Source organism: Parambassis ranga, chromosome 17 (genome assembly GCF_900634625.1).
Source record: "Parambassis ranga chromosome 17, fParRan2.1, whole genome shotgun sequence".
NCBI lineage: Eukaryota > Metazoa > Chordata > Actinopteri > Ambassidae > Parambassis > Parambassis ranga.
This window is the reverse complement of record NC_041037.1, coordinates 12,034,219-12,051,146: the sequence shown is the minus strand read 5'-3', so window position 1 is coordinate 12,051,146 and position 16,928 is coordinate 12,034,219. Positions and strand designations below refer to the sequence as shown.

The following is a 16,928-nucleotide window of genomic DNA, read 5'->3' as shown; positions in this document are numbered from 1 at the left end:
ACTTTAACAAAATAGGTGACCCACATGTTGTCAGAATCTAAAAAAGCAGACTACCTAGCCAGCCACCAATACACTGTGCGGCTACAAAATTGGAACAGATTACAGACGAGAGTGAGACAAATGTCTGGGGGCTCAGACTGCACAGCTGCACAGCCCCACGCCTCCGACGTCCCCTGACAGTGACTCACAGACAGCCAGAAACCACTCTCAGTTAAATGTCATACCTCACATACTGTATATACAGAACTGAATAAATGAATTTATCCTTATTGAATTTTTCCTACTGTGGATCAATAAACACAGCTCTTATGCTTAATGATTTCATTTTAATGATGCCTTGCTTGGTTTGCAACTTGTGGGCCTTATTGAATCTGTGACTGTGGAGGCAGACAGGAAACATGGGGGTGTGGGGGGGGGGGGGGGGGGGGGTGGCAGAGGGGGATGGCAAGCTCTAAAGGTCGCTCACCGGAACCAAAGCAGGGGCACTGTGGTTACATGGTGGGATTCTGAGACCACTGAGCCACCTCGTTGTTTCCATCACAGACAAGTCTGAACCCTGAAGACACAAGATACAAGCTGCCATATAACATCAGACCATTTTAAATACAATCTGATTGATTGGGGAGAATATCCTCAGTTCTGCCTGTAATGGACTGGGTCTCTGTAGCAGCCTCTCATCCTACTGTTAACTCTTTACTAACAGAAATCTTTTATATGTGGCCTGGGCCTTTTTCTGGACTTCTCAAGAGGTTTGTAAATTCCAGAGGAACATGATCCATTCTTTTCTGTCATTCTACAGTATGTTCTATGTACGTGTGTCAGGTGAAGTTCCTCTGTTTTAATACCTTTTGGTCACAGTGGGGTAAACATCATTATAACCATCCAGATTTTTTAGAGGAAACATTCACAGGTCAGGTTCTGTTTTTAATGACTACTAACACCTGGGGGACTTTAAAACATGATGAAAGTCACAGTGTCATTTCCACTAGATTCTTATGAAATACCTGCTGTAGGTTAAAAACACTTTCCACCCCAGGAGTCCCCTTATTTGTAGTTATAGATTAGGTTTGGCCCACAGTTCAACATTTTTTGGTGAACTCAGATGCTGCTACCTTGTGGCGTATAGGTGATGAAGACTCCAAGAGGGTCCACAAACTTTGAACAATAGTAATAGCTGGAAAACGGGAGCACCTCTTGATGCTGAAGAGATCTGTTGCCACTTTTTTACAAAGGAACACAAAGAAAACCAAAGGTTAGTCTGACTTTGAGACACAAGTGATGTGTGTTTCCAGCCAGAAGAACTTCAGAGACTGGACCTTCACTGCTCTGTGGGGCTATAATAAGGCACATGGAAAAATGCTATGTAACTATGCTGATGTTATTTACCATCTTTGTTATGGGTGTTCGCAGCAGTCCATAAATGGCATGAGGTGAAAGTTGGTGCTGCTTCCTCTCTCTGTTGAAGTGATTGTCTGGACATTTCTACAGAGTTTTTAAATTTCCATGAACTTTAACCCAATCATTGTTGAAATATTTCAGTCTGGACTGAAGACAACACAGAACAACAAACAACACAAAGACCGATCTTTCAGAAAACCTGGACGCCTGCTGTTTGTCTGTCTTTAACAATGTGATGCCATGTTGTAACCTTTAGGACGGCTTTAAACTGATTTATTTAAGTTATGATGTTCTATTGTTTTTGCCTCATTCTGCCATTGTGGGGTATTTTGGAAATGAAAATGATTATACACATATTGCACAGTCAAAAAGGCAGCAGATGCAGACAGTTAGAGCCTTATCTCCTTATGCTGCTGTGAACTATCCTCCATATACTGCCTAATCAATATGCCTAGCATAATCAGGACATGTATGTACACCACAGTCTGGCTGTGAGCTGAATGCTGATGTAGTGATGTTGGTCTATGAATGTACAGAACAGGTGTTTATGTATACGCAATGAGCATCTAAGCTCTTAGATTGGCTGACAGGAAATGTTATATGTTAGAGCACAGATGTCGACGGCCTGCTGTGGTGACTGTTATCTTTCTTTTTCTTTATCGGATGCAAAGCCCTGTGAACTTCCTCCATCAACTGTCGCTCACTGAGAAGCTCAGAGAAGCTGAGAAGCTCAGTCACTTTTGCAATACCCTGCAGATTTTCCTGGCTGCATGTAGCTGTGCTCCTTATACCCAGGTGTAGACAGAACACATAGCGTATCACTGTTTTTTATTTTTTTTTCATTGTACCCAAACTAACTTTTTTTTCCTCCCACTAGGAGGTGAGTATACAACCAGAGCTGTGTCAACTAGAGGAAGCTGTGGTGACGTGTCTGCACAGCACAGAGCAGCCTCAGCCAAACATGTGAAGCACCTCTTAAAATAAATCCCCCGCACATTCAGTGCCTCGTCTGGCACTCAGCGGTCACGAGAACAGACCATGCTATGTCTGCTTCCACTTTTTAAACAGACAAAAAACATGTTAAGATTTTTTCATGCTTTTGAGTCTTTGAATGAAAATCCTACCATTTAACCTGGATGTTTGCTTACTACTCTTTGTGTGTGTGTTTTATATCTAAACTTTGTGCAATGCCTGTGTGCATTTGCATTGTTTTTGCATAGAATACTACTGTACATGAGCAGGTAAAACTCACCGTGTCTGAAAATGACAACCAGAAAAGCAGCTGCTGAGCTGCTAGAGTCATTTATTACCTTGAACTGATCTATTTTAAAAGTGAATTTAGCATAAAGACAGTGGATTCATTGGATCTGCTCAAATGTTTTTTTTGAGATGGATAAACTCACCTGCCAACATGAGCTGTACTGTGCTGTGGCTCACAGAGCAGACTGAGCTGATTCATTCAGTTTTCTTTTAATGCACCAATTTCCTGTAAATGTAGCTGAGGTACAAAGTGAGAGAAGGCTCAAAATGTGGTTCCACACCCAACTCAGATGAACTCAGAGAACTCTGTTGCCATCTGGTGTTGGTGTGACCGATGGACACGGTTTATAGACAAAGTCTTCTCTGACAGCTGCGCAGGTGATTTGCATTACATTCAAAAAGGACCACACCCAAACGTCACTCAGTGCAATATATTTGGGTAAAACTACAATGCAAACATGTGAACTGAGACAGAAATATCATTTATTTTTAAGAAAGGTAAATTTCTTAGAACACATTATTTATATTTGCATAAAGTGTAGATAATACTTTACAACATTTGGATTTATCACTAATAAAGTTATAGTTTGGAGGAAAGAACATGAATTATTATATGTACCTTAGCATGATTAATAGCTCCAACCTAATTCTCCTAAGCTGTGACTTGTCTACTAAATCACACAGGTTGAGGAATAAACTACATCTTCTGATACTTAGGACCTGAATATTGTGGCATACACTTGTTATCCACACTGAAATCAAAGAGTGCTACAGCAGATCAGAGTTGCAGAGAAGATTTCAGGAGCCTCTATCCAACAGGCTGTCAGTTTTAATACAGTCACCTTGAATCAGTTCTCCTCAGGAGTCCATGATAGATGTCAGATTTTAGGAACCGTGGGTAGCAATCCCTGGCCATCAGACTGTAGATGAGCTTCTGAGCTGAATCAAAGGAAGTAAGGGTCGGCTGGGAGATGTTCTTTGTAATGTTGTCTCTGGTACCACAGTCTATGTTGATCTGAAATCAAACAATAACACCCGGAGGCGCATTGCAATCGCTCTTTTTTAAAATTATCGTTCACTGTAATGTTCTGCAAGGCGACAACTTGAGAGCAGAAATACTTTTTCCTCCAAGTTTACCACCATAAAATGCACTACTTTAAATTGCTGAAGTGACATTAGAATCAATGATCCTGCTGTTTCACTTTTTTAAAGTCCAACTTTATGGCCTGCAGTCATTTACCTGTCTGGGTGCATCTGAGTGCACAAACTCAGAGTAGATCCTGTTGGCAGAGGATATCATCTCTGGGACCGTCTTGATTTTTTTGTACTCTTCACATGCCAGCCAAAACAGTATGTTCTCCTCACTGTACTCAGACTTCAGGAACTCCCGGAAAGCTATCTGTCCAGCTGGGAATTACACATCATAGTAAGCAGGAAGTGTGTAAACATTAAATAAAACATGCCACTGAATCAGAAGACTCTCACCTTTACAACCAAGAACTTTGTCCACAGACTCACTCCAAGTCTCAACATCTCCCAGGGGATCCTTGGGAAAGCAACACAATCTACCCTTGAAAAGAGCATCAAGATCTATCACTAGCCCAGTTATCTGTGAGCTCCACATCCAACTGCAAATCCACATTATCATTTCACACGATGACCTCCTATTCAATACACCTGAGAGCAAAGTGCCATCAACAGTGAGAGACACAATTCAAAGTGAGACTTACAGTGAGTGAAAACCTTCTTGATATTTTCCACATGGCTGCAGTAAGTTGTTGATTGCTGAAAATGGAAAAGGCCCAATAATCAAATATGCAGTAACTCACTTTATCGCCATCTCCTCGTCCTCTACACAGGGAGACGGAGATAAGATCCTGCCAGACTGAAGATGGGGTTGTGATTGTTTGGAAATGAGGGACTCAAGTGACTGAACAAATCTAAATGACCCCCACCCTACATGAATGGAATATATGGAAATCTGTATGCAAAGTGTTGTTGCTGCAGACAGGGCATCCTTCCATGTCTGTCGCACCTCAAGGAAGAAAGAGCCCGGCTGTGATTTAAGCTGACCTCATCTGTTGACCACAGCAGTGGCTGTCATTAATTATGTACGTGACAGCGAAGGATAAATAAGTGATATATTAAAGTGATTCTAACAAATTAATTTCTAAAGGACCAAACATGTCAATATTTTACTGTCAAACATTCAAGTCCAATCCAGGATTCATTATAATGAGTGCACTATAGAGTGAAATATAGGAGTTAATGCTCTACCACAGCCAGCCTAATGTGTCAGAATGGGTAACTAAAGCAATTGGCAATGGTCAGGAAGCCTTGGGAAGATCCTGACCATAAGCAAATAGCCATTAAACAAATTCACTATTAAGGAAAAGGCACATGGTCCTCACGTTTGCATAGCAGCAGTGTTATTAAGAGTTTATGCCTTCATAGATAAGTGGAGCAAATCTGTGCTGACAGGAAATAAGTGAGCTTGAAGCTAAATGCTAACACTAGCATGAAAGGTCACGGTGGACACATGCAAAATTTTGGCAGGTGCTACGTATGTTAGCTATGTTAGCTAAGTCAAGTTTTTATGCATGTTACTTAAGTATTTCTTTTAGCAAAATACATTATATCGGTATTTTAATAACACAATGTGAAAAAAGACATCGCTAGATGGTCATTTAGAGTTTGTTGTGAATAACATGGGCAAGTTGAGTTGTTGTTGTGTGATCGGTTATGATCATGCAATAGAGCTTGTATATCAATAGTCTCCTTCACCAACCTTCCAGGACAGGGGTCAGCTTCCAGGCTCTCTCTACCCCACAGCCCACCTCTTCACCATGCTGCAGGAAGCAGCACCCTCCATCAGCGCTCCCTTTTAAGGTTTTATGACTGCACAAAGGCTGTTTTGTCACACAGTGTTAATTTAAAAATTTTAATTTCCTAAAAGAGAAATGCGAATGACTTTAACGTTTCTTCATGGATACGTAATAAGAGCCTCTACCTTGGGACACTAAGGTATCAGTTACCCTGCAGGAGTCAGCAGCAGTATTCACATAAGTCTACTGCATTGCTAACTTAATGTTGTATTGTCTATGTATTACTGTGATTTAAAATAGTATGAGCGGCCGTGAGCTATATGTGGAGGACTATCCACTGCTCATACAGTTTATGCAGTATATATATCCAGTGCATTTTCACCTGTCATGACCTTTTTGACAGCTGCTGAAGGGCCCAAACAAACCCAGAATGTAAATCACAACAGGTGATGAAAAACACCCAGGCAGACCTTATTTGCATGTGTGTGTAGATGCACCAGGTTGAGGAATTTGTTTTTCAAAAAAGGCACTGCTGTGAAAGATCCGAGGACTATCCTGAGGTTTGTAGTCTTTGTGTGGAGAATCCAGGATGTTTTGTCTGGTTGAGATTTGGCCTTTCGCATCCTTGTATAAAACATTTATGCACACTTGAGTAATAATAGCTAATAGAATTCAAGGACAAAGGAACGCTGAAAAGGCTCATTTTGTAGAAGCAACATTTTATTTTTTATTTTTCACTTGATGAAGTATGCGGAGTGTCACTGGGGACACAGCAGGCTAAAATGCAGTTTTTTCTCTGCGCACAAGGGGGCACTCTAGTCCTCTCATGGCCTCCTGTCTCCCTTTGTGTCCACTATATTATCTGTAAACACTGGCTGACCTTTGTGTGTGTGTCTTTGTTTTTTGTCTTGCTTGCTTAATGCATTTGAACTTGAATGAGGTTCTGTTGCAGCTGCTCAAGTCCCCAGACTGCAGGGAGAGTAAGGACGAACCCAAAAAACCTATTTAAATGTGATGTCCTGATATCATAAGGACAAAGAGAGGCAGGGATCCAGTGAGAGAACAAGCACCTAAAAACAATGTAAACTTAAAGCACTGTGATTAATTGAGACATTTTTAATTGTTAGTAGTAAATTTAAATCATTTCAACAATACACAATTGTTTTCAGAGCCTAAGCCAACCTGTGCATGGATGACTCTTTCAGCTTCCCCATTCGTTGCAGTGCTGCCTTCCTCTCAGGCTGAATCACATTCAGCTCGTATCATGCAGAAATTGTTGAGTAGGAATTCAACTTTCAACAACACAGGCCAAACACACTGAGAGCAAAGATTGTTTGGTGGGTGTCACAGGTGAATATCTGAAGGGGTCAGCTGATCCGTTGCAGTCAGCTGACAGAGCTTCTTAGATGGGACAACTGCTTCTTAAAATGGAATCTGAGGAGAAACTTAGGAGACCAGAGCCCAGACTTGCTCGTAGATTGAAGAAATCTTGAAACAAAAACTAATTTATTATAGAAGCTGTGTTCACTAATAGACACCTTACAACAAGTCCCATTTGTTCTAAACGTCTCTTAGACTGGTGTTCGTCTTGTTTTACCAGCCTCGTGTCTCCAAGCGAACTGCTTTGTTACTCTTTTGTTTCCCTTCAGAGGTTCCACAATACATCTTTAACTTGTGAATGATTTCAGGGGCTTTTAGCTGAGACTCAGAGTTGCAAATTTAAATACCAATGGGAAAGAAACACGAAAGCCGCCAGCCAAGCCTTAGCAGGCAACTAATCTCATGCTATGATGTATGTGGTAGTCCAGCTGAGCTTCTACCTTTGTCAACAGACCATTACAATAAATCCCACACCTCACAACCCTCTGTCTGTTCATAAGAAGACAGCCGGACTGCAGCGTATGAATGCTGCTGCTGTCTTAACAGATGAATAATTAATCTGAATAATGAGGTATTCCACCTGGGTTTTGTTCGAATGCCACTAACTTAGGTGGACTTTATCCTTTTAAAAGAAACCTCACATCAGTGTTAATGAGCTGAACTCTGTGCACACACATCTTTATGTTTTTTCTGCATACATATTCAGGAGTTATGGGTGACAGTTTTGAATTAATACATAATTGTCTTTGTCCGTTTAAGAAGAGATATAGCTTGTGCATGCTTATACAGTAATATGAATAATTCTGTGCTAGAATGGTGGAAGCTGATAAGGTCTATTAATTTTTCAGTGATTTGGAAAAGGGAGCTACACACGATCACAATTTTCCCCACTGGTGTAATATGCACACATTATGGCTCTATTTGTCACATTTAGATGTAATCATTCAAACTAATTAATGTCACTAAAGGCCTCATTAAAAGCACTTTAATAGGAAAGTGTTTATTGGAGTTAGTTCACTACAGTATACGTACACGTTACAGAAAGTCAAACCATATGATCATAGTGACACATAAATTATATTAGATGGTAGCAAATGGAAAAAAAATAATGAACATGATATATTAGTATTCAAATATGATATATGCAATTTCTGTGTGACAGAATGGAACACTTTAATAACAGACTGTGTGGCTGTAGGTCGTCACTGTCAGTTACTCTGGGGGAGGTCTGAACAGTGCAACAAAATTAAACCAGGAATTCATTTTAATGAGATGTGGTCAAATTAGCTTGTGCAACTATATACATTGTAAATATGTTATATAAGGTGCTACTGCCAGGTTGTAATACAAAGCAACTGAGGGCTAACATGTCTGAAGTCTGGATGAATGCACTGGTGTGGCTGCCTGTGCAGCTGGCTGCATACTGTCAGTAGCATGGAGGCACTTCAGCTGAGAGTGTCCCCAGCCCTCCAACTGTCATTCAAGTTTCACAAGATACATGAACATCTCAAAATCATAGGTAAAATCCATTAGCAGTGCAACGCCTCTGAGAAAAAAAGAATATAGCTAGATCAGTCCACAGATGAACAGAACCTGGTTCTGACCACACAGAATGTACCACTGTGAGTGGATAGTGGGTGTATATTATATTGTGATAACCACCTGACCTAACCTTTCTAAATGTCTCTCTCATTGGAAGGCTGAGTGCTTTTGGGAAGCTGCACAAATTTTTGGGAAATACACTATTGCACTTTCTTGCATGGAGTTGGATGACAACACTGTACAGCTCCAGCAAGGAGAACCAGGGGAAACCTGGTCATAAACTTATCTAAGTGTTGTTATTACTGCAGCGTTACCAAGCAACCAAGAAACTTTGTGGGCATTCAGTGTACCCAACACCAAACCCCCTGCTACACTGCACTGTGTCTTTTAAACAATTGAGGAGCTGGTGTAGCTTATTTTCCCCTGCTACTAATCTATATGCTAAACTGAGTCATCCAACTGCTAGCTGCAGCTACACGTTTACTGCAAACTGTCCCTGTGAGGGTTGTAGCATTCAACTCTTGGCAAGATAACACATAAGTATATTTCCCAAACTGTTCCTTTAAGGTTTTATTGCTGCCAGGTTATGCTGGTGCTGTTTACATGGAATAATCCACTGTGACCACTGTGCTTATAAAACAATAATGCAAACTTCTGCGCTACACGATACATTTTTAACTGTGCTGCAAATCATGGATTATCTTGTGCATTTCACAGGACGAGCTCCTGCTCTTACGATTGTTACAGCTACCAGGCTGAGGGTTCAGTGGTGGCCTCTCCCCTGTCGTTGAACACACAGGAGCGTGACCTTCTTCGGAACATGGTGGCTCCGGGCCCTTTTCTCCTGGTGAGACGCAGATAAATGTCAGAGTGCAGGAACCTGGGGTAGGAGTCCTTTTTCATCAGGCTGTAGACTTTCATCTGGGCCGCTTCAAAACAGCTCTTTGTGGGCTGTGCTATGTTCTTCTGGATGGCCATCTTGGTGTTGTAGTCGATGTTGACCTGAGTAAGATAAAATTATGTGATGAAAACAGACAACACACATTAAATCTACACTCTAAAGACTGCTGTTCAATGATACTTGATGACTTTGGTGTCATCTTTAATCAGATCACAGTAATTTCAGTTACACTTGCTTTAATATAAATGTGACAGGATATCACTCCCACAGCAAAGATAACATTATCATTTCTACAAAGACCAAAGGCATTGTTGTCTTAACCATTCGGAGGCAGCAATGCAGTCAGATAATCAAAAGACAACGTCATCAAAAGAAGACTTTCTAGAGATGAGCACCTCTTTGAGGAACAGATGGGTCTTGGATGGTATGTTTCAGGGCCAATGCAACACTCCCAACCTCTTTCTCTATATGTGTGTGTTAAATAACCAGGAGTTAGGTGCTGCCAACATGTCGAGGTTCCCATACTAAGCTTTAAAAGTGCTCATTAAAAACCTGTCATGTGAGGTCAGCGCAGGTCATTTTTAACACCCACGAGTAAATTGATCATAGACATTGAATAATCTCTGTGGAGAAAGACTAAAGGACATTTGTCCCATATACAATGTGAGCATTTTATATAATAATTTGATCCTTAGCTACATTCACTCCTTTCCATTGAGAACTATCTCATGCCTTCTCTGTGCACAGGCATGAATAGTGGAATGGCTCTGCATAGATGGACACTGTCACTATTATCTGGCTCTATTCATGTTCCAGGCAAACCAAACACCTCAGGCTGTTTGACACTAATACGTCTCTATGGGCTTTTAAAACCTTTTGTATGGTAAGAATAAGGCCAGCTTGTGCTATATGAGCACAGAGAGTTGTGGCACTTCAGCTTAATAAAAGTTTATGAGTGGAGAACGGGGTCACTCAATGTGACCTTCGCCCACACTGCTGTAAGAATGTGACCGTATGAAGTCCAGACCACATCTGAATGTGATCTTTGTGGACGAATGTCAGAGCATCAATCTGTACGTTTGAGACCAGATCATCTAAAACATCACAAATGAACAAGCCTTGGACAAAATCCCTTCTAATCACTGACTCAGACCACATCGGAGGGCACTGGGAAAGGCCTAAAATCCACAGTGAGTGCAGAATCACATGGAACTGTGCAGAAAATCAGCGTCTTTGACTTTGATTACACACATCACCACAAAATACAAGTTCATTTCAGGCTTTCATGAGGCTAGAGAAATGAGCTGTCCCTGACCAGCTCCAGACAAGTCGCAAGGACATAGGTCTTAGATTTGATATTATTTTCTACAGGTGTGTCAGACATAATATTTATGTCCTTTTTTGTTTGATGGTAACTAAAACTTGCAGCACTCAGTGTTAAAAGAGAGGCTTTTGTCACACAGCTTCCTGTACATCACCACAGATGCAGGTTTTAATGTTGTGGCTCCTACAATAGCATTGTGAATGTTTTAAATGCTGAATAAAACAGTCATACAACTACCAGCCGTGAAGTGAACTAACCAACACAGCTCTCAAATTTTCACGTGTCTTCCACCATCAGTACTGAAGGTTACATTCATTTACATCTTTATCTCCCTGCAAATCACTCGAGCTGGTATGTGCTATATAACACCACCACAGCAAGCTCAAAAAGAAAAAAATCTTTCATATTTACATATGCATTCATGTGAGACTGAAAGTGTGTGGGAGAAGCTTCTCTCCAGTTCTGCAGAGAAATTTCAAAACCTCAAATCAGACAGCATGCTCTTTAACGGTCAGATCTGCTGCAGGCCCTGAAAGCATATCAGATAGTGGTCGCATCATCCCTGCAAAGCGAGTGGAAACCTTTAAAACCACAAGTGTCTCGCAGACAAAAATAACCCGACCTGCTTTGCACTGGTGGGTGCAGTGGATGCACGACCTCAGCGAGCCGCTGCTGCTCCTGACGATTGTTCACAAAGGTCAAGTTGCTGCAGGCTTGCGACTATACTACAGTCACAAGTATACTAATAGCCCTGTAGAGTTTGCTGACTGTTATTTGTTTATTTGTTTGTTTGTTTATTTATTTATTACAGCCAAGAGAACGCTAAACCACGGGGGTTGTTTTTTTCCATTTGCAGATCCACTTTACAATATAACACATCTACAGTTTATGATGAATACACCTACCTCTTTAGGGGCGTCTGATTCAATAAAGACTGTATAAATATATTTGGCCATGGACAGCAGCTTTGTTTCAGAATCAATAGTCTTGTACTCTTCACAGGCCAACCAAAACTCAATGTTTTCTTCGCTGAACTCTGTTCTGAGGAACTGAGAGAAGGTGTCCACCCCATCTGATGTAGACATACAGAAACACAAGCACACTGTTAGCTACCATTATGACAGTACAAGCTGCTAAAAGAGCCTGCCGGGTAAATTAGCTTATGTTTGAATGCCAATTGTACAGCCAAAACACATTAGCTAATGGATATGTTATCTTTATTACTAAACATTAAACCATTCCCAAATGAGCACATACTGTAGTCACACTGTTTCAATGTGGGACTAAAGTACAACTTCTGTGATCAGGAGGAAGTTGCACAGTTTCTGCATCTGTGCTAACAAACACTGAAAGATGTAGTGAAACTCTCACTGCACTCTGCATTAACTATTTATCACTTCCAGAATTCTGTTACCGTTCACAGTTCGAATGGAACAAATTGTTTGACAGCAGAAAGGATAGTTTCGGACAGCAAATTTGACACAACATTTTTGAAAAGTTTTGGCTATTAATCTGACCTGAGTGCTTTAACAGTTCTTCAAAGGAGTCGCTCCATTGCAAAGCTGCCTCTGGTGGGATGCTGCAAAAAAACGAAAAAAAATAAAATAAAAACAAAAAAAAAAACAGAGATGCGGTCAGCTCCTTTCCTAATGATGCAGCAAAAAAGTCTTTAGGATTCTCACAGAGATGTGTCTGTAACAGTGTAATGAGTCATAGACAGCACTGGACACTGAAAAAATGAATAATACGTGTGTGAAATAATGCTGCCTGTGTGTGAAATGAATCTCCTTACTTGCTGGATGTTGTATTTGTCTTTTTATGGGGACTGACGTTTTCATGAGAGCCTGACTTAGTGAGAAAAAGGCTTAGTCGGCTCTTCCTCTCCTTGTCTTTCTGTCTGTAAACGAGGGAGAAAATAAATCAACTTCCACAATCTGTCTGTATTTGCAATTGTGACACTTTTCACCAAATCAGCATCTTATGACAGACGTTCCTCCTCAAAGACACATTTTTTAAAGTGTTTCACATGACATGCAATATCTTGCACAACATGGTGGCACAGTATGAAAACAAGTCAAGTGCGCTGATAAGTTTAAAACAAAAGAGACACAACGTGACAATGCCAGCGTAGAGATAACACATGGAAACATCCCATTTCTATTAAAACAGTGGCCATTAATTTAATCTTTAAACTTTTTTTGTGCATAAAAGTGTTGCTTAATGTCTTGGACTACTCAAATGACAAACAATTTATAGCTTCATGCAACAATCAATAAAAATTACTTATCACTGCATCACCTAAACGTTCAAAAAAAGCTGAGCTTGACACACCAACCTGCTGCTGTCGTCCTTCATCTTTGTTGGCTGCAAGTCTTCTGGACCGAGCATTTTGAAATATGCTTCCTCCTTTGGGGCCATGTAGTTGAATTGAGGAAATAGAAACAGAAGCGTCTCCATGCTGTTCTGTCTGTGTCTGGCGTGCAAAGCAGCAGGCCACAAATAGCTGTGTGAAAAATGTTTAACCCATCACTCGATGAACCACCTCATCTTTTATAAACCATGCTCGCATTTCATTTCCCAAACCTGCTCTGCACTTCCTGTAACTGCTTACTGCTAACAGCTCTATCAACAGAAAACCCTCTGGGTTCAACATCCTGTCAACTGTTTTCTCAGAAATTATGAAAAAAAGACTAACAGATACGCTCATTCATAGTTTTTTTTTATTTGTTGTTTTTATTTGAGATGATGCCTTTGTTGGTGTTTTGACACATTGTACAGGAGCAAATCTGACATAATACATCAGGCATTAGGGAAAGAAACAGTGCTGTTAGTTTGGTTCTGTGTACATACTATTAGTGCAATTGTGTTTTATTTTATATGAATGACATTAAGCTTGTTGATAAAAGTCTTTTTTGTATGAGAGGAGACTTTGTTGGGTGATTGGGCTTGTACCACCAGCAAAGCCAGACGCAGCAGAGACGGAAAGAATGAAATGTAATGAATAATAAAATGTCTGCTCCTTCCAGAACATCAGAACCTTAATGGAGAAAGACAAACTCACTGTGACACAGTGGAAAGCAACAGGGGAAAGGTGCATTCTGGGGCAGATGGAGAAAAATGTGATGTCTGTGTTGTCTGTGAGACACTACTCAGACTCACTGAATGTAGACAGTTGGTACAAAGCCCATCTTTGCATATTTCATGAAGCCTTTTCATTGCCTTTTGCTGTTTGTGTGTTTTTCTTTTTGTCAGGATATGACAACAACCTTCAAGCTACCTTGACTCATTTAAATTGATTATTTGTATTTAAAAATAGAGCGGTACATTCTTACCTGGATGTCTATTGGGACTGACTCACATGTGGCCATGTGAGGTACTGCCATGATGGCTGTCTATATTATACTAATTATATTTTCTACATTATATCTGGGAGGTGTTGTCTTTTTTCAGGGAATGATCCATTTTATTGACAGTTTAAGCTCTCAAACAGGCAAGTGCTCAACCCAAACAATTCCTCAATGACACACATGCAGAAACACTGTTGCCCCATTCTAGTGTTAATGTTGCCCAAGAGGATTGTGAATGATTAAAAAAACACAACTAAGGCAGAATGTCTACGAAGTGACCCACGCTGCCTTTAAAGACGGCAGTAGACATTGACGATGTTTCTTCCGTTCTGACAGTAGAGAGTCCAATCTGGATTTAATGAGGTCATTAAGTCTTGTAAGGGGGGTCAGGAATGGTGCTTAGACTGTGTGTGTTGATGATGAGTTCAGAGCTGGTTAATTTAGAGACCCCTCAAACATCCTGGTATCAACCAACCATCTGCAACCCACTGAGGATTTGAAATAAAGCCTACAAAGGAAGGGAAGTTAAAAAAAATATTATAATGTCCACTATCTGGCATCATCATCAACAACAGGCGGTAAAAAGGGGAACTGTGAAGGACAAGACCAACAACATTTTCAAAATGAAAGTGCACTTGTGTAGAGGTGAAGGTGGGCTCAGCCCCAACCTGTCACTGTCATCATGTAAAATAATATTAAAACATGTGAGTTACAGAAAATTCACCCCTGTACAGTTGTCATTAAAATAGAAATAGGAGAGCCGAACCAACATTTGTGCAGGATTTTGCTTGTCTGAGGGGATTGATACAAGTCGAATTGTCACTTCTTTCTATTAATGAGCAATGCCCAACATCCAGGATAACCAAAAAAGTAGTGTAACAGCCGGTAATCCACAATATAAAGAATGTCAATTGTGTGCTTATCAGTTGTAGTCTATAACGAAGTAGACAAAGGGAAGAAATAGGGAGGTCAGGGGGTCATGGTTATAGGAAGAACTGAGTTCCTGGTACAATCAGAGCACTGATTTACATGCCAGGTTGCTGCAGAGTCCAGTACATAAATACTGCAAGGTGAAAATTCTCTGCACTTGTCACGAGTGCTTCCAAGTTGTAAGCAGCTAAATAAAAAAAAAAAACAATATGCATTGATTAAAGGACACAAATGCTGCATGTGTTCAGTTCAGTCCAATGATAAACTGAACCTGCAGTATCCTTCCCCTTCAGGTGAACAGCAGACTGCTGAATCACTGAAACCACATTAAACAGCAGTCATTTAGCTTTGCTGTATGTATTTGCTTCTTGTCAACATAGCAGATGAGAGAACCAACAAATTAATACACACACACACAGAGCCAAGAAGGTTCGGCTGCCAGCTGGGCACAAAAGATTAGGACTGTGTTCACTTGATCTTTCTTGAAATAATAATCCCTGTTTACAGTTTTTAATTGTGTAACATTTTCACCAGCACCACAGTCTTATGGTTCTCCATGTAATGAGATCATGTTAGTGAAAACAAAAAGAGCACATGTTGCCATGGAGGAGGTTTGTGTAAAAGCAATTAGGCTTCAGGAGAAGCAGCTTCTCAGAAGTGTCACTGAAATAAACATTTAATATTATCAGCACAGAGCAGTGACAATCATTTGAAATGTGTCTTGGTTAACTTCATTTCACTGCATTGCCCCATTTTGTTCCTGTATTACAGCATCAACAAACAGAAGTGTATATCTGTGGGCCGTGATAATATTCATATGGATGTTTACGAGTGTGAGTTTGGATGTTGCTTGGTTTGAAAAGGGGAAGTGATGGAGTTGAAACTGCAAAGTGCTGACAAGGGTGAAGGGGGAGGGAGGGGTGTTGTTACTTCCTGTATGAAAACATCTGGTCACGTAAGTTTTAGTCTGTCTGGTCTGTGTTCTGAGTGAAAGCACAGTGAAGTCAGACAAGAAAATACACCAATTGTCGGAGCATTGCAGGCTCCGCTGAAGCAGAAGGATGACACACACCTACACACACACACTAACAAACACAACAAACGTAAAAATGGAGCTAAGGTCTGAAATTTCTTGAAAAATGCACATAATTTGCAATATTCTCTTTGTGTTCCTGTGTTCATAACAATATGCCTCAGTGGAATTGCTTTCATCTAAAAATAGGATGCTGCAAGTGTGATGAGGAGGAAGACATTTGTGAGCTGAGCGGCTCAGCAGCCTGGGCATTGATAAGGATTTGATCTTTCCCGAGAGGGTACATTATGTCAAACCAGGACAGATGACTGAAGAACTTCTACTTCTTATCATCATCTGCCATATTATACATTCTATTTAATGACATCAACTTTGAATCATTACATGGCTCTATCCCATTTTGATATAAAAATTGTGTTATCCACTCATCCATTCACTTAATTATTAATAAAGAAGGAAAAGAAAAAAGTTTGATATAAGAAAATGTATGTCAGGCTAAAAATTCAAAATTCACCCATGCATGATTTTAGACAGAGCTGCTGTGATTGGACCGGACAGGCTGAGTGCATCAGGTATGAGTTTAAAAATGAGTGTCGATGTATGGTGATGCAGATGGACAGGATGGGAGGGACCGCATCCCACCACCTGAAAATCTCATGAGGGCCTAGCCACCTTGATAATTAGTCTGCATCCTGTAACATGTGCACAAGCTACATGCACATGAGCAGTAGGAGAACTGTCGCAAACAAACATGCTTTGAGAGCTTGAGAAAAGCTTAACCACCATAATTGCACTGTACAAAACAGTACAGATATCCTCTGTAACATGCAGATACACACAGACAAACAAGAGATGCTTGGACAGCTTTAAGTATTTAGGCCATTGATGAAGTTAAATTTGCCTTTTTTAACAATTCTCTACCACTAATAACGCTGTCCGTACAGAAGAACATTCACATACCCCTGTAGAAAGCTGAATTTAATACCCA

At 40.5% G+C, this 16,928-nt stretch overlaps 2 protein-coding genes across 3 annotated transcripts; both read right to left on the bottom strand.

Annotated features, from left to right (window-relative positions):
- Positions 1-3,253: 3,253 nt before the first annotated feature.
- rgs1 (regulator of G protein signaling 1) lies at positions 3,254-4,553 on the bottom strand. Of its 2 annotated transcripts, none has more exons than XM_028427805.1 (4): positions 4,488-4,553; positions 4,144-4,223; positions 3,899-4,065; positions 3,254-3,673 (listed from the first exon to the last, which is right to left on the bottom strand). In XM_028427805.1, exons 1-4 carry the CDS (start codon positions 4,496-4,498, stop codon positions 3,497-3,499), a joined length of 435 nt encoding a protein of 144 aa, XP_028283606.1. In that variant the 5' UTR covers positions 4,499-4,553; the 3' UTR covers positions 3,254-3,496. The 2 variants fall into 2 exon arrangements, with proteins under 2 accessions (XP_028283606.1, XP_028283605.1); XM_028427804.1 differs by lacking the exon at positions 4,488-4,553 and adding an exon at positions 4,389-4,481 and having other exon boundaries at positions 4,144-4,228.
- Positions 4,554-7,845: 3,292 nt separating this feature from the next.
- rgs18 (regulator of G protein signaling 18) lies at positions 7,846-13,227 on the bottom strand. Its single transcript, XM_028428152.1, has 5 exons — positions 12,966-13,227; positions 12,423-12,527; positions 12,148-12,209; positions 11,536-11,702; positions 7,846-9,407 (listed from the first exon to the last, which is right to left on the bottom strand). Exons 1-5 carry the CDS (start codon positions 13,085-13,087, stop codon positions 9,153-9,155), a joined length of 711 nt encoding a protein of 236 aa, XP_028283953.1. The 5' UTR covers positions 13,088-13,227; the 3' UTR covers positions 7,846-9,152.
- Positions 13,228-16,928: the final 3,701 nt, after the last annotated feature.

Coding starts and splice junctions, on each gene's coding strand:
- rgs1 (XM_028427804.1), bottom strand. CDS start 4,421: ATGTGGAAAATATCAAGAAGGTTTTCACTCACT. Junction 4,229..4,388: donor CAAGAAGGTTTTCACTCACT/GTAAGTCTCACT, acceptor GCTCTTTTCAAG/GGTAGATTGTGTTGCTTTCC. Junction 3,674..3,898: donor ACTCAGATGCACCCAGACAG/GTAAATGACTGC, acceptor GTTTGATTTCAG/ATCAACATAGACTGTGGTAC.
- rgs18 (XM_028428152.1), bottom strand. CDS start 13,087: ATGGAGACGCTTCTGTTTCTATTTCCTCAATTCAACTACATGGCCCCA. Junction 12,528..12,965: donor ATGAAGGACGACAGCAGCAG/GTTGGTGTGTCA, acceptor CCTCGTTTACAG/ACAGAAAGACAAGGAGAGGA. Junction 9,408..11,535: donor AATCAGACGCCCCTAAAGAG/GTAGGTGTATTC, acceptor TATCTTACTCAG/GTCAACATCGACTACAACAC.